The sequence below is a fragment of the Dermacentor albipictus genome, chromosome 2 (genome assembly GCF_038994185.2).
Source record: "Dermacentor albipictus isolate Rhodes 1998 colony chromosome 2, USDA_Dalb.pri_finalv2, whole genome shotgun sequence".
Classification (NCBI taxonomy): domain Eukaryota; kingdom Metazoa; phylum Arthropoda; class Arachnida; order Ixodida; family Ixodidae; genus Dermacentor; species Dermacentor albipictus.
Genome location: NC_091822.1, coordinates 150,363,961 through 150,385,767, shown reverse-complemented (window position 1 = coordinate 150,385,767; position 21,807 = coordinate 150,363,961). Strand labels below are relative to the sequence as shown.

The window sequence follows — 21,807 nt, the reverse complement described above, 5'->3', positions numbered from 1 at the left end:
AGCAGCTACGAGGTTGCTGAAAGCTGCGCAGATGACCCTCTGAGTTCTTCAGTGGACAGATATTCACTGATCTGCATCTGGCTATAACTGTTGTGTTAAAGCAACAGACAATCGCAATGTGCAGACATACTACGGTGAAGGTAAATAAGAGTGTAGTGCTTAATCTCACACATTCCCTACAGGCTTTCTTCTTTTCTTTCTGCTTTTTCCTTTCAGTCTCCCTTGACGATTGATCTTTTCGCCTACTTCGTCATGAATGACGGTGCAGACAAGCAGCAAATCGAAACGAGACCCAATAACACACATTACACGCCCCGTCATGGTCAATGTTTGTTTTTGAGTCATTCACAGTGCACATCTATGGTGCTGTACCAATTGCATCTGTGCATGGAGTAAAGAAAAGACTTGGAAGGAATAAATGAATTAATGAAAAACTTTATTTTCACAAAAGAGGTAAGGAAACATGATGTCGGGGCTCAGCCTTCACAAGGCAACCGTCTCTCATGCCGTTCTCTTCCTGCTTTCACTTGTTCAATGTGCACATGGCACAGTGAATCTTGCGAGAGGATTGCTGTACAGTGTTTTCAGACATATCACATTGTTTGGACCATGGTAGGTTTGAGTGCCTGCCGCCGCCGTGGTTGCCGCCCCTTTCTACACCCTGTTCGAACTGCTTGCTACATTTAAGGCCTTTAGTTATTGGCCTCGATACCTGGAAACATTGTCGTCGTTGCACTGGCAGCACTTGCTCTACAACTTCCCCATGATTAACTGCGCATTGCAACTTTCGAGTGGCACAGCAGACAAGCAGGCGATGAACACACCACAGTCGCCTTGAGGCCTTGAGTGGCTAAAAATGACTGACCACTTGCCATCTCACGAGCAATGATGTGCTTGGGTGCTTTTTCCATTAGTCCTCTTTATTATTTTAAAAATTTTTTATGATTAAACTTTAAGGTCATCACGTGACGCACCCTCTGAAGTTTTTTCTTTTCTCCGTGTCTGTCTGTCGCTCTAGTCACAATGTCTTTAGGGCATTTCTGAGGATGCCTTCTGTTTCTTTTGGTTTATTTATCCTTACTGTGTATATAAGCGTAAAATGTGGCTAAAATCCTCACATTCATTACTTTATGTGTTCCTCTGTGTCAACATTTCATTACTGTGGCCTTGTTTAACTGTATTGCACAGGGCCTGCCAAAATGTGCACACGACGTAAGCGTTTGAATTTTTGTTTGTATCTAGCCCTTTCCAAAGTTGTTACTAATCATTTAGTTTCATGTTTGCTTTGATTTTAACGCTAAGCTAGGCACACTCGGCAGACTTCAGAAAGATTTGAATAAAAGAATGTTGGACATTGCTAACTAGGAAGTTTGAGAAGCGCAATTTTTAAATGGCTCTCAAAACAGGCTTGTGCGAACATCTATGCAAATACTGTAAACTTCCATTAAAGGGCCCCTCACCAGGCCCCATAGCAAATTTTGGTTATATGCTGAAAGTTGTTACGTGTCCTCTAGGGAGCGTTCTGCGGCAAAAATTCTTCAAATCGGCTCATTAATAGCAGAGATATAAATATTTCAGTGCCGCAAATCCATGATTTCAGGAGGTGAGCTCCACTGCACAGCGAGACACTCTCTCCACTCGCCCCATCTAGCCTCCGCAAGCGAAATTCCTTCCCTGCGTTCTCCCATACCGGACCTCAAGAAATGCGTGTTTCATACGTCACAGGCCATCATGTTTTTCTTACTTTTTTTTTTCGGCACTGTGCACGAGCTGTTGCGATTGCTTGCTTTTGCTCAGCGCACGATTTTGCGCACTGTGCACAAGGACACATGACTACCGGCATAGTTCAGTGTCCCACGAATATTGAGGTAGAACAAGCGGATCGGAGAGCTTGATCACGCGCTGGAACACGATAGAAAATGGCATAATTTCGGTACCTGCGCATGCGACTGCACAACCATGCGAACAACCGGACGAAGCGGAAGTACATCTCTCTTGCTTCGGTGCGAAGTAAAACAAAAAACACGCAGACATTCCATTTGTGTGTTTTATCGTTTCTCTAAACTTCGATTGTTCAATTCAAGCAACAGATCGCACAGATAACAGATGGTGCCTTGAATAATTCTCAGAAGTCACGTGTCACCACAAGCGACGTCACACTGCGGACCCAAGTACGTAGGTGCAGGGACGCGAGTATGTCATCGTCTGGCTTGGAGTGCAGTGGCCGCGAGGAGAAGGGAAAATGCCGTTCGGATTGAAATGTCAGACCTTTCCGTGGTGCACAGCAATGTAATTCTTTGCAAACTCGATCGCTAGCGCATTGTTAGCTCTGCGCTCGTCAGCTCAAAATGGCCAGACCTGGTGAGGGGCCCTTTAAGTCAAGCCTGATGGGACTGATGAAATTGTTCCAATTTTCAGGTGGGTTGAATTAAAAAAGGGGGCATAAAAAACTCGCAAACACGCTGCTGATTTATTTGGCAGTATTTGCCTCAATCCTAACAAGAACCCCAAATCAAACAAGCAACCGCTCTTTAAGGGTTCAAAGCTCCTAAACAAGGTAGAAATCGGACATGCAGCTGATTTTTTACCAAGGCATACAAAGTATCCGTCTTGGGTATTCCGGTATTCCTTAAATGGTATACGTGCCTGCTATAACTGTCTGACGTCATTACTCAGAACTAGATGAGGCTGCATGAATTTTCTTCAAGTGTTTCAAGAGCACAAATAGGAGGTGAAAATTTATGTGCTGTGTTGTTCATACAGCTGCATTGTGGTGTGTGGGTGCCTAACATGCTAATGGTACTTTCACATTGCCAATGAGGCCACAATGCATTCTATTCGTTTCCCATGGCCGTTAAAACTTGACTTTTCCAAGCAACACCAGGAACAATATTCTGAGAAAATGCATGCCATTGGAGCATTCCAATAAATAAATGAAGGAAAGCGTCATTCTTATACAAACCCAAGACACGCACACTTTTTGCACATTACAGAAGGCAGAACAGAATTTCCCTAAAGTACTTGTATATTAGTGCATGTAAATTGCTTCTCATGTCCTGGCTCCGCAAGCCAATGATGGCTTGGCTTACTTATGTGCAGTGAATTCCTTTTACACTTAGCATGCTCATTACTATTTTTCGTGTTTGTTTCCATTTTATTTTTTTCTCTTTTCAGGTCACAATAGATCGTCATCCAGTTCGTTTCTTCGTTCACAAGCGCCCACACGTCGACTACTTCCTCGATGTTGTAAGTGTGAGCTGGGCTGATGGAACCTTGTTTTTCGCCTGGAGCTGCACTTACAAAAAAATAAAGATTGCGAAGTTCATAGATGACTATTATATTAGGTTTAGAGACAAAACACAAAGGAGAAATAAAAAGGAAGCAGGCTCGCAGCTGCCATGGGTAGGGGCATAGAGTTAGAGTGGCAAATGAATACTGCAGAAGTCTGCAAGGTGATGAAAAGGCACCTGAAAGGCACACATCTTCATCCACCGATCAGCAGCACAAAGCTACTAAAAAAAATTGTTACTAGTTTCTCAAGTAGAAAGCTTTGCAGTTGAAGAAATATCTGTCTTGGTCAGGCATAGAGCCTGAGACCAATGCCTTTGATGTCCAGGAACAACCAGGAGGCTGGCAGATCACAAAATGAAGTCAAATAAAGTAGAACCTCATTCATGCATTTTGAAAAACAAAACATACGAACAAAAAATGTAAAAAGAAGCATACTAGCTGGGATAATGTATGATCCGAATTCACTAAAAATTTTGTCAGACTCAACTGTAGTAGACATCCCCGCATTTCAAAGTGTTGCAAGACACTGATGCGAAACGAGCTGGTAAGCCCCCAATCCGAATTCACTAAAAATTTTGTCAGACTCAACTGTAGTAGACATCCCCGCATTTCAAAGTGTTGCATGACACTGATGCGAAACGAGCTGGTAAGCCCTCGAGCGTCCCAAGATGTCACATTGTTTTTGCAGCTTCAGCAAGCTTAGTTTGCGTTCCTGGAATTCGGCCTGGGTCAGCAGCTTTTTCGGACAGGGCATTTGACAGGAAGTTCTGACATGCCTCCCCCCCCCTCTGACAAGCATCATATGTATCGTAACGAAAACGTATCATACTATCGCACATTGGCGAACACTAGTGTCAAAACAGTGTTTCCCAACGAATCTATGAACAGGTAAAAAAATAAGCGTAACTGTGTCGGGTCATTTTTTTTCTATTCTCAGTCATGCGTATGCTGGCGCCGGGAAATCGTACATAACGAGATTGTACCAACAAGGTCTTACTGTAATTTGACAACTCGAGGCGTCAGGCTGGCTTTGCACTAAATACTGCTGAAGTTCAAATAACTCCAGGTTTAGCGTGCTTGCCCTCATTAAGGTCCATTCAGGAAGCAAGAACTGAACTGTGAGTCAACCCCCTAGGGTGATGACTCAGTGGTTATGGCATTTCGCAGCTGAGGATGAGGTTGTGGGTTTGATTTCTGACTGCGGTGCCTGTATTCCGAATAAGGCGTGGTGCATAAAACAACTGTGTACTCAAGATTTAAGGGACGCTAAAGAGAAAAACGATTTGTGTTAATAAATTACCCTTCCACAATACCAAGAAAAGCGCTCTTACCGCGAAAAGACGCTTGGTAAAAAAAAAAAAAAAAAAAAGGTGCAAGACAGAGAGTGGTGGCAATGCCGCCTTGAAATTTTCTGCTCCAGCTTGCCGTGACATGGATTTTGCCGCCATCCATTCGGGCCTAGTTAAATTTCGGATGGTAAAAAAAGTGGACCACATTGTATTCTAAAAGTGCCAAGGACTGAACTAAAGCTTTCAAGAAATTTCAAGAAACCACAATGGCTAAAATGCGAAAATAAAATATACCTTGCAACCCTTAACATCAAATTGATGTATCGCCCTGAGGCCTTGGAGCCAAATTCAAGAATGAAGCTTTCACCGTTACTTTCTCTTCTAATAATCAACCTACTACCGTGAAGTAAACTAAAAGAGAATTGTTTGAGGATACTTTATAAATCTAAACTGGTTCAGTGTTTCGCTTTAGTGTCCCTTGATCACACCTGTCAGAAGTAACCCAAAGCTCCCCCCACCACTAAGGTATCTCTGTAGTCCCTGTGTTGCCTTGGGACAATCAATCAATCAATGAGTGGGGGTCAGCCAAGGCATGGGCTGTATATTCATGTACACGACCTAAAAAAATTAAAACTGAATATTTTTATGGTGAAACTTTAAAGTGAAACCGAATCACGCTGTTTGAAAAGACAGTTGCCTTTAATATTATGTCAGCGACACCTTGCGTGAGTGGATGTATGTCAGGTGGAACTCTCATAGACACAGCGATGAGTCCAGCTGCAGTGAGGGTGTGAGGGTGAGGGTGCAGTGAGCTGGCATGGCATGCAGCGCGTGTGGGCAGCATTTGCTGCAACTTCCGAGAGACACATTCGCAGCCGCTGCCTTATTTGGAACGTTGTAGCTCAGTCTTTGGTTTCTAGCCTTGTGGCTGAGCAGGCGCAGAGATGCCAGTGCTTGAAGAATTGCTCATGTGATCCCAAGTAGTTAATCACAATTTAAAAAATGAGCCGTTATCAAAGCATTAATCAATTATTAAAGGAATAATGGATCAGTCTCTATCCTGAGTATGTACAAAAGCCAAGGAGAGCATGAAGAACAAGAAGTATATGCTTTCTTTCTCTTTCTTGTTTTGTATTAATGAAAGTGGTTGGGGTGTTGTGGATGAGGCTGCTTCACACATTTGCGGTCGGCCTTTAAGTGGGTAATTCTGGCAGTTGAAGTTTGAATGCAGGCCTCATTTTAGGTTCAGCAAAGCGTCCGTAAAGGATGCTGCTTTGAATTTATGGTAACATTGAATTCATAGGAACTCCAGCACATGCTTCTGGCGTGTAAAAAGGGTGAGACTCGGCAAGTGTGACGTCTGAAAACCACTTCTAAAGTATGTTACTTTAATACTAAGTGTTTGTCTCAAATCGCTTACCTGTCGTCGTTGGCATTATTGCAACGTCACAACTCAAGTAAAATTTGCTGACTTCCCTCATAATGAAGAAACTGAGAAGAGTGCTGAGCGTGTGTCAGCTGCCTGGTATGCTGGCTCACTCCAGAACAGAGCAAACCAGCATATCATAATGTCATAGCACGTCCACCTCCAAAGTACCAAAACTGGTTTTGTGGAAACACTTAATACAGTTAACTACGTAAGGTCCCCTGACAGTTGCCAGTATTGTTTCTGCGATTTAGAAGGCTTGGACCATCATTTGAGGTAGAATGATTGACCAAGTCGAAACTGCCATATTTCTTTTATTGATTTATTTGATACATTGTAAACATTGACAGCTTTTCTCAAACTTGTTGTGTCTCTTCTCCTTTAAGCAACACATGAACTCTGCACTGATGTTTAATTACATTAAGCCCCAGAATGTGATATTAAGCTGCACTGTGCTGTAACTGATGGTAGTAGCGTCTTCGTTGTTCTTGGAATGTTTCCACACTGAATAGAGCTCTGAAGCTGTTGGGGCTACTGTGTTATGTTTTATTAATAATTCTGTTAAAAGCAGACGCTCACTTAGTAAAAGGAACTTTACGCCAATGTTTTAGTAGAGGTCCAGTTGGCTTTGCATACTGTTGCTGGGTTCAGACTAATCCTGGGGGTCATTGCGTGCAATGCAGGTAAGCCAGTGGTACGAGCTGGTTGTGTTCACAGCCAGCATGGAGATCTACGGTGCTGCCGTGGCCGACAAGCTTGACAACAACCGGGGAATTCTCAGGAAGCGCTACTATCGACAAGTTAGTGCTTTGTCCAAACCTCTCTGTCCCTTTCTTTTCTGCTATTGCTTATTGCCTACATGATGTGTAAAAATTGCAAGAAGGCCATGTAATGCAATTTTCACAGTCTAAATGGCAACATGCTTGCAAAGTCGTAGATGTTTTTTTTTTTTTTTTGTAACTGTGTGCAAATGTTTAATCACTTTTGTTGCTTGTGTTTCTTCTGTTTCACTGGCTAGCTGCTGCATGTGATTTTTGTTGAAAGATGAACGAATATCTGGTGGTCTTACAAAAAATCTTAAAACCCACTACGGTGGTCAATGGCTATGGCATTCTGCTGCCGAATGTAAAGTCAATATGTTCGATTCTTGGATGCAGCGGCCGCATTCTGACGGGCAGAATGTGAAAACGTTTATGTGCTTTGATTAGGGGCTCACCAAAGAGCCCCAGCTGACGAAAATTAATCAGTAGCTCTCCACTACAGCATCTCTCATAGCCCCAGTGTTGCTTTTTGACTTTGGCTTTTCGACTAATCAATCAGTCAACTAGAAGCCCAGCATAATGGAAGTGTGCTGAGTCTATGAAAAAATAAATAAAGGTGCCTAAAGCTATCCAGCTTTTCTGAAGATTCATCTTAAGAGAGGGGGCAGCACATTTTAAGAAAGGCACGCGACTTGTGTAGTATCAAAGGGCATTGCCTTGCAAACCTTTCGAGGGAAAGAAATGTGGTGCGGTTCAGCATTGTGCTGCACTGCACAGGGTTTCGGTGCAGGTCCCCATGCTGGTGCAGGAGGTAAGAATATTCTTACTAACGGCATAGAGAATGTGATAAATGGTTAACAAGCTGTTCTGGTAGGCCAACGTGCAGCAGGTGCATGAAATGGCCATGCAGGTGTCACCACTGTTGGTGGCCACTGAATGCAGCAGCCAACACAACCAAAAATGATATGAAGATCACCTTAGGCAAATATTGAAACAAGTGAAGCTTCTCATTATTCGACTGTTTTCAAGCCGTCGAGCGGTCTCTCGGCTAAAGCAACTTCACATGCTGCTTCACTCTTCTCCGACCAATGGGCCATTTTATTTGGAGCACTGTCTCTAGTGTTACACATGTCAGCCAACCCAGAGCACCAGTGGGGTCCATTCCTTCTGCTGCAACAGAGCGTAGGTGTGCATTCGCCACACGGGGGCTGATATCAACGACACCACCAATTAATCGGCACCCTACTATGCAAATAGTACCCTCTCTCTCATCCCTCCCACAGCTGCCTTTCCGCAATCCACCACACTCCTTCCACATTGCCTGCTCCTCTTCACTGTCCAATTACTGCAACACCAAACCATCCTACTCTGCAAGGGAACCTTCACTTTAAAAATCAAAACCACTCAGAACTGTAGAGCTAAAATAATTAAAGTTTACATTCTGGAACTTTATTTGCTAAAATCACAATTTGATATTGGGGCACTTGATGATGGGGATTCAGGATTAATTTTGGCCACCTGGGGTTCCTTGTCATGCACCCTGTGCGCAGTGCATGGTTTTTGCATTTCGACCCCATCGAAATGCAGCTGCTGGTGGCCAGGATTTGATCCCGTGCCCTTGGGCTTAGCAACACAACTCCAAAACCACTACACACGCCTAAAATAATCAAAAGCAACTTAGGCTCTCTTAACAGTGTGCTCCCTGCAATTGTTTCTATTGTATAAATGTGCTGTGCTGTTGCATGCACAATATTGTTCATGCAGCTTTTAAATTCCTCTCTGGGAGCCATGCGGGGCTGAAAGGTAAACTTTTGAACCAACGTGCCAGTTTGAGCTTAATTTGGCTTGAGGCTTTGTCTTGTCTTTAGAACATGTAATGAATTTGATGCACAAATAGGAAAAAAAAAAAGTTATGCATGTCACATTAAGCAAATGAGTGTATCCCCTTAGGAAAATTCATTTTAAATATTCTAATGCAAAATCAATTTTTCTAAATACAGTCAAACCCGACTATATCGAACCCGCTTACATCGAATTATTCTGTATATCGAACAATTTTCGGACACGGTGTAGTTACATCGAGTATATATAGCAAAAATTACGCTTACATCGAACAAAAATAGTACCGACTCCCGATATATTGAACGTCAAGCAGCAGAAAGTGCCCCCAGAAATTGGTTTTCCCTCGTGGTGGTGGGAAAACCCAGCGACGCGGCTCCGGCAAACCGCTCTCCCTACCGTGACTGCGCTGCATCGGACGAGCCGTCGACACCCCCCTGCGAAAAATGATCCTGGCCCGCCTGCAGCGCTTGCTCAGGCTTGTGCCCTCGTCGTGCAAGATGGTGAAAGTGCGAGTTGTCTCGCTGCTTGTCTGGCTCAGTGTGGGTGCGCCTTGTGGGCTTTTTCCCGCAGTGTTGCCGTGATGTGTCAGAATTAGTCTTTCGTCGTGAAGCTTGAAATCATAAATCAGGTCGAACGCGGTGAGAAGTCTCATGTCCCCGCAGCCTACAAGATTCCGAGGAGCACTCTCAGCACAATCTTGAAGAATAAGGGGGAGATTAAGGCTAAAGTGGCCAAACTCGCGACCCGGTGCCTGTGGCGCCCGACGTCTACGCACAGCCGTGAACAAGTGGTTCATCCAAAATTGCTTCAGCTGTGCCAACTTCCGCGTGCTCGGTGATGACTGTAAATTCTGACGAATGCGACTAAGCCGTTGCCGGTGTTGCCGAAGTTCGGAGTGAGCTGTCAGAATTTCTGCAAGCTGTTGATGAATCAACGGTGGACGAGTTTGTGAGCGCAAATGATAGTGTCGTGACCACGGGAGAGCCCGAAAACGAAGCCTACATTGCCAACATCATACCGAGCAGAAGTGAAAGTGGGCACAATGAGGAAAGCAACAACGGTTCTTGGCCCACATCCTCCGAAGTGATTGGTGCGCTCGCACTAGCCCGGTGCTTCTGCGCGAATGCGTAATGCTCCGACTTAGACAATGTGGAAAAGTGCATGTGTCGCAGGCAGCGAAATTGCTCAAGCAGAAGAAAATGCAGGACTATTTCGTGCGAAAGTAAGCTAGTTTCATCAATAAAGTGATTTTATCAATGGTATGTGCTTTTACGACATCCAATTATTTAGCAGGCTTATGTCAAATTATGCTCTGTATCGAAATGTTAGGCGTTTTTTTTGCGAGTTCGATATAGCCGGGTTCGATTGTAAATATCTTCTGGACGCGCCCCATATCACAGGATAGGAGCAGCTGCTTGCAATTTTACGCCTCCTTCTGTAGAAACCGCATCACCTGAAAGCTTTTTTCTTCTTTTCTTTTTTTCTTTTATTTTGATTAAGAAATTTATACCTTTGTCTTGATAGGTGCAATTTAGAAATTCAGGATGTGCATTGTCTTGCTCCCCACAAATTTTAGCCTAGAAACAATCTTATAGTTTTCGCCTTTGCAGTCTCAGAACGATAGTTTTCCTAAGTTGGCCAAAGAGTGCACTCAGTAAAATTGATCCGAAGATCTCAAAACGTGCCAGAACACATAGAACTGCAGGTTAAAGAATGCTAATTTTCTATTCTTCTATCACTCAAGTAATAACCAAACTTGGCAAGGAGCTTCTCTATTTGCTTAGAAATCCAAAACAAACAAAATTTAGAAACTGCGTATTTCTGGCAAAAATTGTGATTTTAGCCCTGCAGCCCCCTGTAAGTGAACATGACAGATTAAAGGAGTACTGACACACAAGTTTTACATCATGCTTCTTTAAAGACAGCTGTCGACTCAACAATTCCAGTACAAAGCCTCAATTCCTCATGAATGGCACAAATAATTAATTGCAGCATCTTTTATACAATCCGTTCAAAGTGCTTGTCTAGTGTGCAGTGCGGCTTTAGACGTGAAAGAGGAAACTCATCACGCATGGGGTGGGACTCCTGCGCAAGTTTTGATACTGATGCCACATTGCGCCAGAAGTGGAAAAAAATTGCCGAAATTGCACCACACTAGGCTATAACAGCTTAGGTGGCAGGTGTCTCGAAAATACCGTTAGTTATCATGGCCACCTCGTGATCGCCAGCACAGCGCGGTGCTAGGCATTATGTTTATAGTCATGGAAGTCGCGTAAGGTCACGGCCTCCGTGGTAGCGTGTGCGGTTCCTTCTTTACGAGGCTGTTCAACTTGCAAGGAGAGCGTATTCGAAGGAGTTCCTTCTCCCTCAGCTCGTTGCATTCACCACCGCTGGATTACCAGTGCAAAGTGTATGTGCTGGAAACACGAACCCAGCAACCATCTAGCCCGTCTAACTGCTATCTACTCCACGAGTGCATGTTAGGGCCAGGCAGAAAACAGCAGCTTGCGGCGCTTCTTTCGTCATTATGACAAAATTATCTTAGGATAAATGTCTAATTCGGGGTACTAATTATGCTGAACCTTGTTAAGTCTGCATGCAGACGAAATTTAACGTTGACTTGCAAGCATGCGCGCCTTCATCTGAGTGGTAGTGCCTTTCACTGTCATGCGAACGTCCCAATTATTTTGTCACCATCAAGCTGGCCGGCAGCTAATCGTCCATCACAATGTATCTGGTAGGTTTGGGGCTAGTGTGTGGGCTGCTGTAGAATTGCTTTTCACCCTCGACGGCTTTCTCACGATGGTTTGTACTTTGCACGCCTTCCACAAAATCAAAACGAAAGCACTGTTTGTCACAAACATTGCTCCTCGCAAACACTGCAAATTAATCCGATCATGCAGGTGTGCTTATTCACGTATGGGTCCTGTTGATGACTACGGTGATGTGGACTTCACCGCTATATTTCGGTTCCATGCCTGTGCTGCTTTTGCTCTTTCGTGTCGGACATTTGTGGCGCTCCGCATACTTCATGAGGCGTCAGAGTGGATGAACTGTTGTAGAGTCAAATATTTCTAAATTAATGAGAGTTTGGTGCCATTGCCGGGATGAGAAGACGTGTCTGGTTTATCCAAACAATAAAATTTTGCTTATTATGCTGCCTGTAATCAGTTGTGTTCTGTTATGTGTCTATGAATATGCTGTGCTGTATTTAAATCTTTAAGATATAACAATCATGATGATTGTTTATGCTCCAACGGTAATGATTATGCACCATTAATAACCATTATCTGCTACTGATCAGAATGTTGAACTGAAACTTAAAAAAAAAGAAAAATTATTTCTTTTCAGATCAATAAAAATTTCATTTCCTGTTCAACTCCTGAGTGGAAAAACAACAATTTGAATCAGCTTGAACCAGCTTGAACTTGTTTCCCACCACTGGAGGAGAGTTATTTTATGCTCACCAAATTCAAACGCTTGCAAGTGTATTAAAATGCCTGCCTCTCAATGAGCCACATTGAAAACCGCAATAAAGGTACTGCTCCTTCTAGATGGACAGCAAGCCCATGTGCATTTACAAATGAGGTAGCACAGTTCATCCACAGGTGCAGGCAATGCATGTACGAAAAGCTCCAAAGGAAACGGCCAGCCTAATCTGAATTTTTTGTTTTTGTTTTCTTTCACAGTGGGAAAAAAAAAGTAACGTTTCGGTTCACGTGAAATAAAGTTTTTTTTTTTCATTCGGTTCTTGTTTCTGACACCGCGCTCTAAACTATTCCAAAATCTGAATTCGTCTGCCCCAAGGTACTCGCTGTAAAATTAAATTTAGCTGCTCCAGAAACTGCTGCAAAATGACTTTGGGCTCTTCCACCCCTGATCACTTCACTGAAAGTGGATTACCTGGTATCACAAACACCAGTCAGCCCAGGGCCATGGTTGAAGGGCATACAATGATCGTGTCACCGAAAGCTGCCAACGTTCCATTTGGTCACTTCTCCAGGAAACACAGGGACACATGCTCTTCCATTCAGTGCTGAACAGACTCGGATTTTGGCAGCGCTGCCATAGTATACGTGTGGTTGTGTTTGCTGTGTCTGGCAGTATGAGACCACCACAACTCATTTTAATGATGTGATCAGTCTCCTTTTTCACGTCCAAAGCGAGGCTGCAGTTGGAGCACATTTTGAACTGGCTGGATTAAAGGGTAGGGAAGTTAATTGTCTGTTGCACTCTCCGTAGCCTAATTACAGCGTTGACAGTTCGGATACACAGTAAGCGATAGAAATGAGCCCAAAAATTTTGCTTTAAATTTAACTCTGAATCAAGTAGAACGAACACTCTTAACTCTTTTGCTACCATGGGAAAAAGTTTTTACTAGGTGGAAGGAAATATTTTTTGGCGGCAAAACTGTAGCCTAGAGAATTTCCTATTCAATAACGTAAATGTTGCATATATATTTATTACACAAATTAATGAAAAAATGTTTATAGTGTAAAAATTTATACAGTGAGGATATTGTTCTGCTTGGAAAAGGTGCACAACTTTAAAAATATCAATAGTGAAAAAATTTGAAGATATACATATTGTAGCCTATTATCTCCTAAAGAGATAACACAAGTTTCATACATTTTTTAGCCTATTATGTCCCAAAGAGATGACACAAGTTTCAGAAAGTTTTGCAGAAAACTGTTTTTTCCGCAAAAAAAAAACAGTTAGCATGGTTGAGTGCCGTGCTATTCTCCAAAGCAATCCCTTATCGGGATTAAACACAGATACGCACCGCACGGCCCACAAAAAACTGCCGTCTTCATCTATACTTTGTTTTTCTCGTAGCAGAGCTTGCAGTTACGGCGCTTTTTTTGCACCTGGGGTTTGTGCACACTTCTTTGGAAGAGGTGAGGGTGACTATGTCTGTCGTCCATCCCAAAAATCTGGTTTACCAGCTCAATTCGAAATGCAAGCTGGCCAAAGCCAGTCTTTCTAGAGAGCTCCTCTATCTTGGGATGATGTTCCCTGTGTTCTTGGAAAATGATGAAGCTGTTGACAACAGCAATGTCAATGCAGTGGAAGAACAGTGTCTTCCACAACCTGACACACTACATCAAGACATTATAGAAAGCAATAAGTTGATCGGACTTGTCAACACCAAGCATGCCCTTATTGTAGTCTTCTATCAAGAGCGGCTTCCTGATGGGGAGCTTTGTCCATGGGTCTCCTCTCTTCACTTTTTGCATTGCAGTGACGTGATTGTTGGCAGTGTGTGCCGTGCTTATCATGTTTACAGCGCGCTTGTCTTTCCACTGCAAGCACAGCACACCACGGCACTGCAGCCAGCGAATGTCCCCTCAAGTTGCTCTTTTCTTCCAAGTAGAGTCTTTCAACTGGGAGGGAAATCTACGACGATCTTTGCGCGTTGTTCTGCAAGAGAGAGTTCCTTTCAAGATGTTCAAAGAGGGAGGTGGATGTGTAGAAGTTGTCAAGGTAGATGATGTAGCCTTGATTCAAATATGCATTACACAGGCGGGTTACAACGTCATAAGCCAGTCCCTTTGAGCTGGGTGTTTCTGGCTTCCTGGTGTAAACACTGAATTGAACAGCGTAGCCTGTCCTTGAGTCAGCGAAGACCCATAGCTTATACCCCCATTTGACCCCCTTGTCACGCACATACTGCCGAATTCCCGATCCTCCTTTTGATTTAATCATTCGTTCGTCCACGCACAAACTTCGGTATGGCTGAAAAAGCTGACCTGACGCATCATTTATATGCTGCAGTATATGTGCGATACTGTGCAGCTTGCCATCGCGGACAGGGTGTCTTCTCCGGGTCCAAGACACTGAGGAAAGCAAGGGGGAAAAAAAAAATCTGCTTCTGGGCATAATTTTTGGAGGAATGAGGCCCGAAAATAACTCTGAGGTATTCCAGTATACTAGATGGAGGCAAGGCAGTTCCACAATTCCCATGTAGATCAGAATTCCGATGCATTGAATTACTTCACCGGGACTGAAATTTTTCTATGAGCCGTCCTTTTCTGCGTAGGTGTGTGTCAGATAACGTTGATTAGCTCTGCAGTGAAAAAATAGTTGGAAGACATCGATGGCCCGTATGAAGTGTCGTGCTGTACTCTGGAGTGCGCCGCCAACTTCAACCCCCAGGTTTCTTCTCTGAAAAAACTGTGTGCACTTTACACCTGCTGGCAAGGAATCATGTCTGCATGACGTTGAGGCCCTGAAAATACATAATATAGCTGCGAGTACATGGCTCCACCACCCATAACTATTTATTAGTAATTGAAATGTGCGCCGCACAGAGAGCTGACACTCACTTGCTGGATGTTCCGGCTTGATCTGATGCATCCTCGTCCTCGAGGCTGAACTATGATGTGTCCACATCTTCTTGAGGCTCACTACTACTGATTTCATCTGCAAAATCGGCTACAGAAGCGCTCGATTGGCAAGAAACACGTCTTTTAGGAGCGTCTGCGTGCGATGACGACGCCACGGTCGACGCGCTCACCTGACAATCCGAAACCTTTTGCGGCGCGCGGAGACGAACCGGAAAGCAAAAAACCAACAAAACATAGCGGATCACGTTGTCTATTTGTGAACCTAACCTAGATGATGCTAAGCACTCGCAAGCCGCGCAAGAGCGCGAGAATTTGAACTTAAAATGCGTCAATCAAATTGATCAATTTGAATAGGCACGGTAGCGAAAGAGTTAAATGTAAATGTCTTTATATTAGTGTATACAAGATGCGACATAGTCACAACTGGAATGTTCTTTCAGTAAGCATAGTTGTCGGGAGTAGTTCCATAATCTGTAGTCTGGTGAAAAAATGGAATGTCAGGGGTGTATTCTTTTTTGAACAAAGTAAGACATTTGAGCCGTATGTTTTGTGATATTTTTGAAACAATGTGGGTCATTTTTTTCCCCCTTTGCTCTCTCCAGCACTGTACACTTGATTATGGGAGCTACACCAAAGATCTCTCCGCCATCACACAAGATCTGTCAAGCATTTTCATCTTGGACAACTCGCCTGGTGCCTATCGGTCCTATCCAGGTGGGCACCCCGTCGCCATTACTCCAGTGGACTCTCTCTTATCCCTCAAAAGGCTGGGAAACGTACAAGCTTTGTCCATGCTGATGTTTCTCATGTGGAAGAAAATAGGCTTCATTCTAATGTGCTTAATAGAAAAATCTGTACAATATAGTATTCTGTATTATACCATAACCTTGCACATAGCAACTTTTACAAAATATGTTGTATGTGTGCTACATATTTTGTGAAGGTTGCTATTATTCACTGTTGGGATACTGTGCATGATTGCAAGAAAGGAACGAGACTTCGAGGATTGTAACTGCAATCCTCAAAGAATTTATTTATTTATTTATTTATTTATTTATTTATTTATTTATTTATTTATTTATTTATTATACAGTCCCACATTCGCTCAGAGAGCATTACAGTGGGGGGGGAAGTAATACACATGTTAAACAGTTGTAATTATGGTTACATAACAAAAAAAAAACACGGTGACGAATAATGCAGTGCAGGCAGCATAACTATCCCAAAACAAAAAGGAGAAAAAAGAAGAAATGGACTATATGTAAATACATACACACATACATGGGCATACATGAACATATGAACACATCTACACTCGGAAATACATATAGTAGGCATGAACCAACTACTCACTTCACCATTTCGAATGAGACTTGCCGTGAAAAGGCACCTTCCTCTCAACACACGAGCAAGTTTAATTATCAAAAGACGTGATGATGCAACGAGTATAAGCCGCACATTGTTAAGTATGAGTGCACACAGTGAAATGAGCTTAGGAGTGTGGTTTGTTTGCATCAAGCAACGCAAAAGAAGGTGCAGCCAACAGGATTCATCTTTGCCATTATTGGCAGAGCGTTTTGGGACGAGTACAGTTCTGGCTTGATTATTGGAGGCTCGATATAGTTGCAGTATCAGATGTAGGAGCTCTTCCAGTTGGAATGGTGATGTCTTAATCATTAGACCATATTGCCAAGATTACTTATGCCAAAGGTGCTAGGTGCCCTCTCACGTAATTGTTCTTTTTTTTTTTTAATGTACCCTCATTGGCTGGCATAAATCACCAGTGTAGGGACCACTCGCAGTGATGGGTGATGAGAAGTGAATGGAATCGAAGGAAAATAGTCCTTAAAGGATATGCTGCCATGTGTCGACAACTCTTAAATGTCGTTTCAATGAAAAGCGACTGTTTGCATGGAAAAATACCTGTTTGTATTTTCATCCTGCCTTGTAACCACATTCGACAGAAAAATTTCAAGAACAGGAAACAACACTGGCAGGAAGCGTGATTTGAGCAGTGTTTCTTGCAACAGTGTTGAACTGCAAAAAGAAAAGATAACAATTACAAGCATTCATTTTGTGAAGTTGCACCAGCTACCATCGTTGGGCTTCACCCATAACAGCCAAGTTAGAGAGAGGAAAGCTGCAACAGTGGGAAAAGTCTCCACACAGCAGAATGCTGTTCAGATTTGAGAGAGAGAGAGAGAAAAACAAGCTTTAAATGTACACTAAAAGCAAATAATGATTCGACATGGACTGTTTAAATACCACTCGAGAAACCTTGCAACACTTGTTTTGTGCCAAGAAAAGACTTAGTTTATGAGAAAATTGCACCTAAAGGATCCGAATACCTTTATTGACATTCAAATCTCCCGTCACCCAACCGGGGGAGTGGTGACATTGCTATCACCGCTCTTTGCTGCCGTCGGTGAATAAAACAGCGCATGCTGTGCACGAAGACATCTGACTAGGGGTGTAAGTCAGTGCTATGTGAATACTGAGACAGAACAAGCGGATCACAAAGCATGATTGTGCGCTGGACATGGTAGAAAATGGCATAGTTTCGGTGTCTGCGCGCGCGACTGCACGACAAGAGAACAAACAGATGAAATGGAAGTACACATCTCTTGCTGCGGTGCGAAGTAAAACAAAAACCCACAGCCATTCGGTTTGTGCGTTTTATTGTTTCTGTAAACTTTACTTCATATATTCTAGCAATAGATTATACAAGTAACAGTTGTTGCCTTGGAAAATTCTCGAAGTCACGTGTCACCATGAGCGACGTCACAGTGCGAACACGAGTACATAGGCGTACTGGCATGTGTACGTCATCCTCCGGCTAGGAGCATGGCGGCCACAAGGGAAAACGCCGTTCGGTTTGAAATTTCATATCTTTCTTGGTGTGTAGTGATGTAATACTTTGCAGACACGATCCTTATCACGCATTGTATGCACTGCGCTTGTCAGCTCAAAATGGCCAGACTTGGTGAGGGGCCCTTTAAATGATGATACACAGGCCAGAACTACTGGTTACCTACAGGTAAACTGACCTAACTGTACACTTCCGAGGTGTAGCTGAACCAACCAAACTGATCGATCAGGCAATCGAAAAAGCAAATTGAAATGCTAAAAACAATTTATTTTGATGAACTTGGGAGTCAGCGAGGAATGATATATTTTGATGCCATGTCGACAATATCTTCACATCAGTGGTACGAGCTAAGTGAAGCCAGCCACTCTTTCGCGATAGCGTCGCCCGCACTAGGGCGACACTATCATGAAAAGCGGCGGCAGTGGGGGGCAAATGCTTTGTCTGCCTCTTGCTCCAATGATTCACCGAAACTCGAGATTACGCAACCTCCAATACTAAAGCAAAACTGCGAGTCGGCCTAGTTGGAACAGATTCATCTTAAAACTTTTAGTGCGCAAACAAACAGGGATGAAGAATATAAGAAACATAAGGACGTTGTTAGAAAGTGCTCTTCCTTGTGTTTCTTCTATTCTTCGTCCCTGTTTGTTTGCGCACAAAAAGTTTTAAGATGACTCCAATACTAAACACGCAGGAAGGCAGCTAACATGATGCTATGCCCTCTCAGCAAGCCCAATCTTTGCACACACGGCAGATTGCCTCTAAAAGCAGGGTGCTCGGCTGTGTATGCGCTCATGCGCGCTTACAGCCATGGCAGCCACGGCCGAGACGTGCGCCAGAAATCCCAAAAGTCATTGCGAGATCATTTGGCTTTGACCTGCTCTCTGTGTATTCTTGTCTTACAATGACAGTACGCTTTATTATTTTGTTCTCCCCATTTTTTGGTTGACCTGCAGACAATGCCATCCCCATCAAGTCATGGTTTTCGGACCCAAGGGACATGGCACTGCTCAACCTACTGCCCGTGTTGGACGCACTGCGCTTCACCAGTGACGTGCGCTCAGTGCTGAGCCGCAATCTGCACCTTCACAACATGTGGTAGCGTTTGCTGTGGACGCCTTGTCATTTCCTCCTCTTTCGGCCGCACCGCCCCTGCATCGCCGCCGTCGCCACCTGCGGGGCGGCGCCCAGTGCTCCCTCCTACCCTTCTCCACATCCAAGCCCCGGAGCCGAAACTTGACATTCGTCCAAGTCAGGTGGTGGCAGATGACGTTGTGCAGACGTCCCTTCCTGTTGCCAAAACCTTTATCAAGCCAACAGCAAGCTGGACCCCAACCAATCCACCGTGGGAGTCGTCGGCATCTTGATGGGACCTGCTCTTACGTCACCCCCTGCACCGTGGTGGCTTTGTTGCTGACTAATGTCGCTGGTAGACCTCGGCCCTTCGAGTCGAGTGGAGGAAAGGAGCTGCTTGATGCCTGTGCTCCTTGCTTCCTCCGTGGCGACGAGCCACATTATGTTCCTGGTGGTCTCTGTTTCCACGAAAAAAAAAAAAAGAGAGAAAGAAGAAAAGAATGAAAGAAAAGAAAAAAAAGCCTTTAGACGAGCCCCACCACCACTGGACACGTTCAAGGTGTCTGCAGCAGCGTAACTGTTTCGACAGATGAAACTTTAAAAGGCCGCCTCAACATTCATCTCTGCAGCTCTCGTCATCCGGCTTCCACCATGAGAGAATGTGGATGAAATGTGTGTGGCTGTGTTGTGTGTAAGCCATGCTTGTGGAACATGGTGACACGATGATGTCCCGAAGTTTATTTGAGTGATGTGACTTAGCTTCGAAAATGACTTTTTGTTAAGCAAATATTAATTTTTCAAGATTGAGAAGAGCGGGCACCAGTGTTTTAGCTTAGGTATGGGGGGCCTGTTGCCGCACTTCAAATTTGCTAGATGCGACTCTAGACGACAGCACAATGTGCCATCATGCACGACTGGGCCTTGGTACAGCACTCGTTCTGCTGTTGTAGTTGTTGAACGGCAGACCTTAGTCCTAGGACAGTATATTTTTTCTCTTACCCTCGAAGGCAATAGAGGGATGGCTAAAGTGTGGGTGTCGTTGACGTATGTTGTAATGGCAAAAGACGAGTGCTTGACAGCCTTGAGACTTGGAACTGGTACCCTGTTTTACATGTTGTGGGTCAAGCATTACACAGAACTGACCCACTAGCCCGAAGGCATCGAGCCTTTATCTGGACTCGCCTGGTTTGCATTGTACTTCCCTGGCATCATGCTCTATAAGGTGGTTCATTGTTTAAAATGAAAAACGGATGTGTTGCTGTAGTCCTGTTCTGTAAGCAGGGCGCAGGCATATTTTTTTCATATGCTGCTGTGGTACAAATGCGTTCTCCTGCAGTGAAAATTTTGCAGTCACTGCTTGAAGTTCTTTCTTTCTTTTAATGTAAGTCTAATTGTAGGTGCAGCATTTCACATTATTTTCCTTCTTTCACACAACTTTTGCTTTTTACCCTATTGTCACCAGAGACTGTACTCTTGGTCGATCACTTTTGAGGATACTTGCACTTTTGTGTAACATGGCATCCGGTGCGACGTCTCGCTAAAGAGATGGGCGATCTGCCCGCTGATTTAGTCACTCGGTGTTTGCTGAAAGTTATATCCCCAAATGTGTTTGACCAGGATTAACACTCCAGGACTTGTCAACAAAATTACATTCTAAGTAGGTCATTTCATACATAGTGTGTTTCAAGTGTATACATGTCTGCCACACTGTTGTGTCAATTGTTTTCTTGATCCTTTCTATTGTGTTTAGCGGAAACTGGTATGTCCTTCTTCTCTGCTTTTCTGAATGTTCTGAAAGCAGTGATTGTGGCTGAAGCCAAAGTCTGTGTGAAGCAACCTTCCTGCACTCCAGTTAGGGCACGAGGTTGTCAGAGCGCAAAGACTTTGTGCTGCTGTGACTTGTCAAGTACTGATTTAGCTTATATCAGCCGTTAGACCAATTCATTTGTTCATTAGCTGGCCTAAATAGAAAAACTTGGATGTGGCTTCTATGGCTCATTTCCCAGCTCACATTATTCTCATTGTCATGTTGGTCAACGCTGGAGGTCTTTATTGACAGAATTGATTTGTACGTTATATGTTATGCAAGGTTCTAATCACATCATTTCATCAGCAACCAGAGGTTGCCTGCTATGCGCCTCATTATCTTTAATTTACTGATATGCAAGTTGAGCAGATAGCAATGTTCTGTGTAGCAGCACGTTCTGTCTATTCTTTTTTTGACCTCGTGTTGCTGCCACATGACCTAAGTCACACTTAAGTTATTCTTAAAATGTATGCTAAAGGAAAGACATCCTTTTCTTGTTTCTTTTTGTCGAGGGGTTGGGTGCGATGGTATGTAGGTACAACCACCTCATCACTTGTTGAGTTTGTTTCTTTTTCCTGCATTGTTGAAAGTGTTTCCTTCGCGTTATGCGCTGCTGTGATTGACTCCTCGAAAGCAATGTTACGTGTATGATTTTATTTGATGCGCCCCCCTCGGCATTACAATTGCGCATGCGGGGTCACGAGAATACTCGCGACCCGACTGTATATTCTGTACATAATGTACACTCATCACACACACACCACGTTAGATATATTCCGAAAGAGTTCAGCTCAAGCTTTTTCTTTGTTTTTGTACAAACGTCCTGTGATTGTACAAAAAAAGAACGGAACGCAGAAAAGGACATCTGTGAATAAACTGAGCTAAGCTTTGATTGTTTCAAAGGCATTGTGCGAATTTCGTTTGCTGCGCACCAGCGTATTGATTCGGGCAGCGAGCGTGTTGGTTGTAAACAAGCTGCCGCTGCAGCGCAGAGCGATGCGCTTGAAGTTGCGGCGTGTCGGTGCCAATACGACTGCTGCAGCAGTGGCAAGTTGCGAGTGCGGTGCAGTGCTGGAACCACTGGAACCACTTCACTACATATAT

General features: G+C 43.8%; 2 protein-coding genes and 1 pseudogene across 2 annotated transcripts in view; 2 read left to right on the top strand and 1 right to left on the bottom strand.

The window, feature by feature from the left end:
• Dd (CTD nuclear envelope phosphatase 1-like protein dullard) overlaps positions 1-21,605 on the top strand; it is a 28,840-nt gene extending 7,235 nt beyond the window's left edge. The window contains exons 4-7 of the mRNA XM_065429189.1: positions 3,175-3,246; positions 6,690-6,806; positions 15,559-15,670; positions 18,779-21,605. Coding sequence (XP_065285261.1) covers positions 3,175-3,246; positions 6,690-6,806; positions 15,559-15,670; positions 18,779-18,924 — 447 coding nt within the window. The 3' untranslated portion in view covers positions 18,925-21,605. The remainder of the gene's footprint in view (positions 1-3,174; positions 3,247-6,689; positions 6,807-15,558; positions 15,671-18,778) is intronic.
• Positions 13,346-15,191, bottom strand: LOC139056459 (piggyBac transposable element-derived protein 4-like; annotated as a pseudogene).
• LOC135899830 (SUZ RNA-binding domain-containing-like) overlaps positions 17,481-21,807 on the top strand; it is a 58,159-nt gene continuing 53,832 nt past the window's right edge. The window contains exon 1 of the mRNA XM_065429191.2: positions 17,481-17,510. Coding sequence (XP_065285263.1) covers positions 17,496-17,510 — 15 coding nt within the window. The 5' untranslated portion in view covers positions 17,481-17,495. The remainder of the gene's footprint in view (positions 17,511-21,807) is intronic.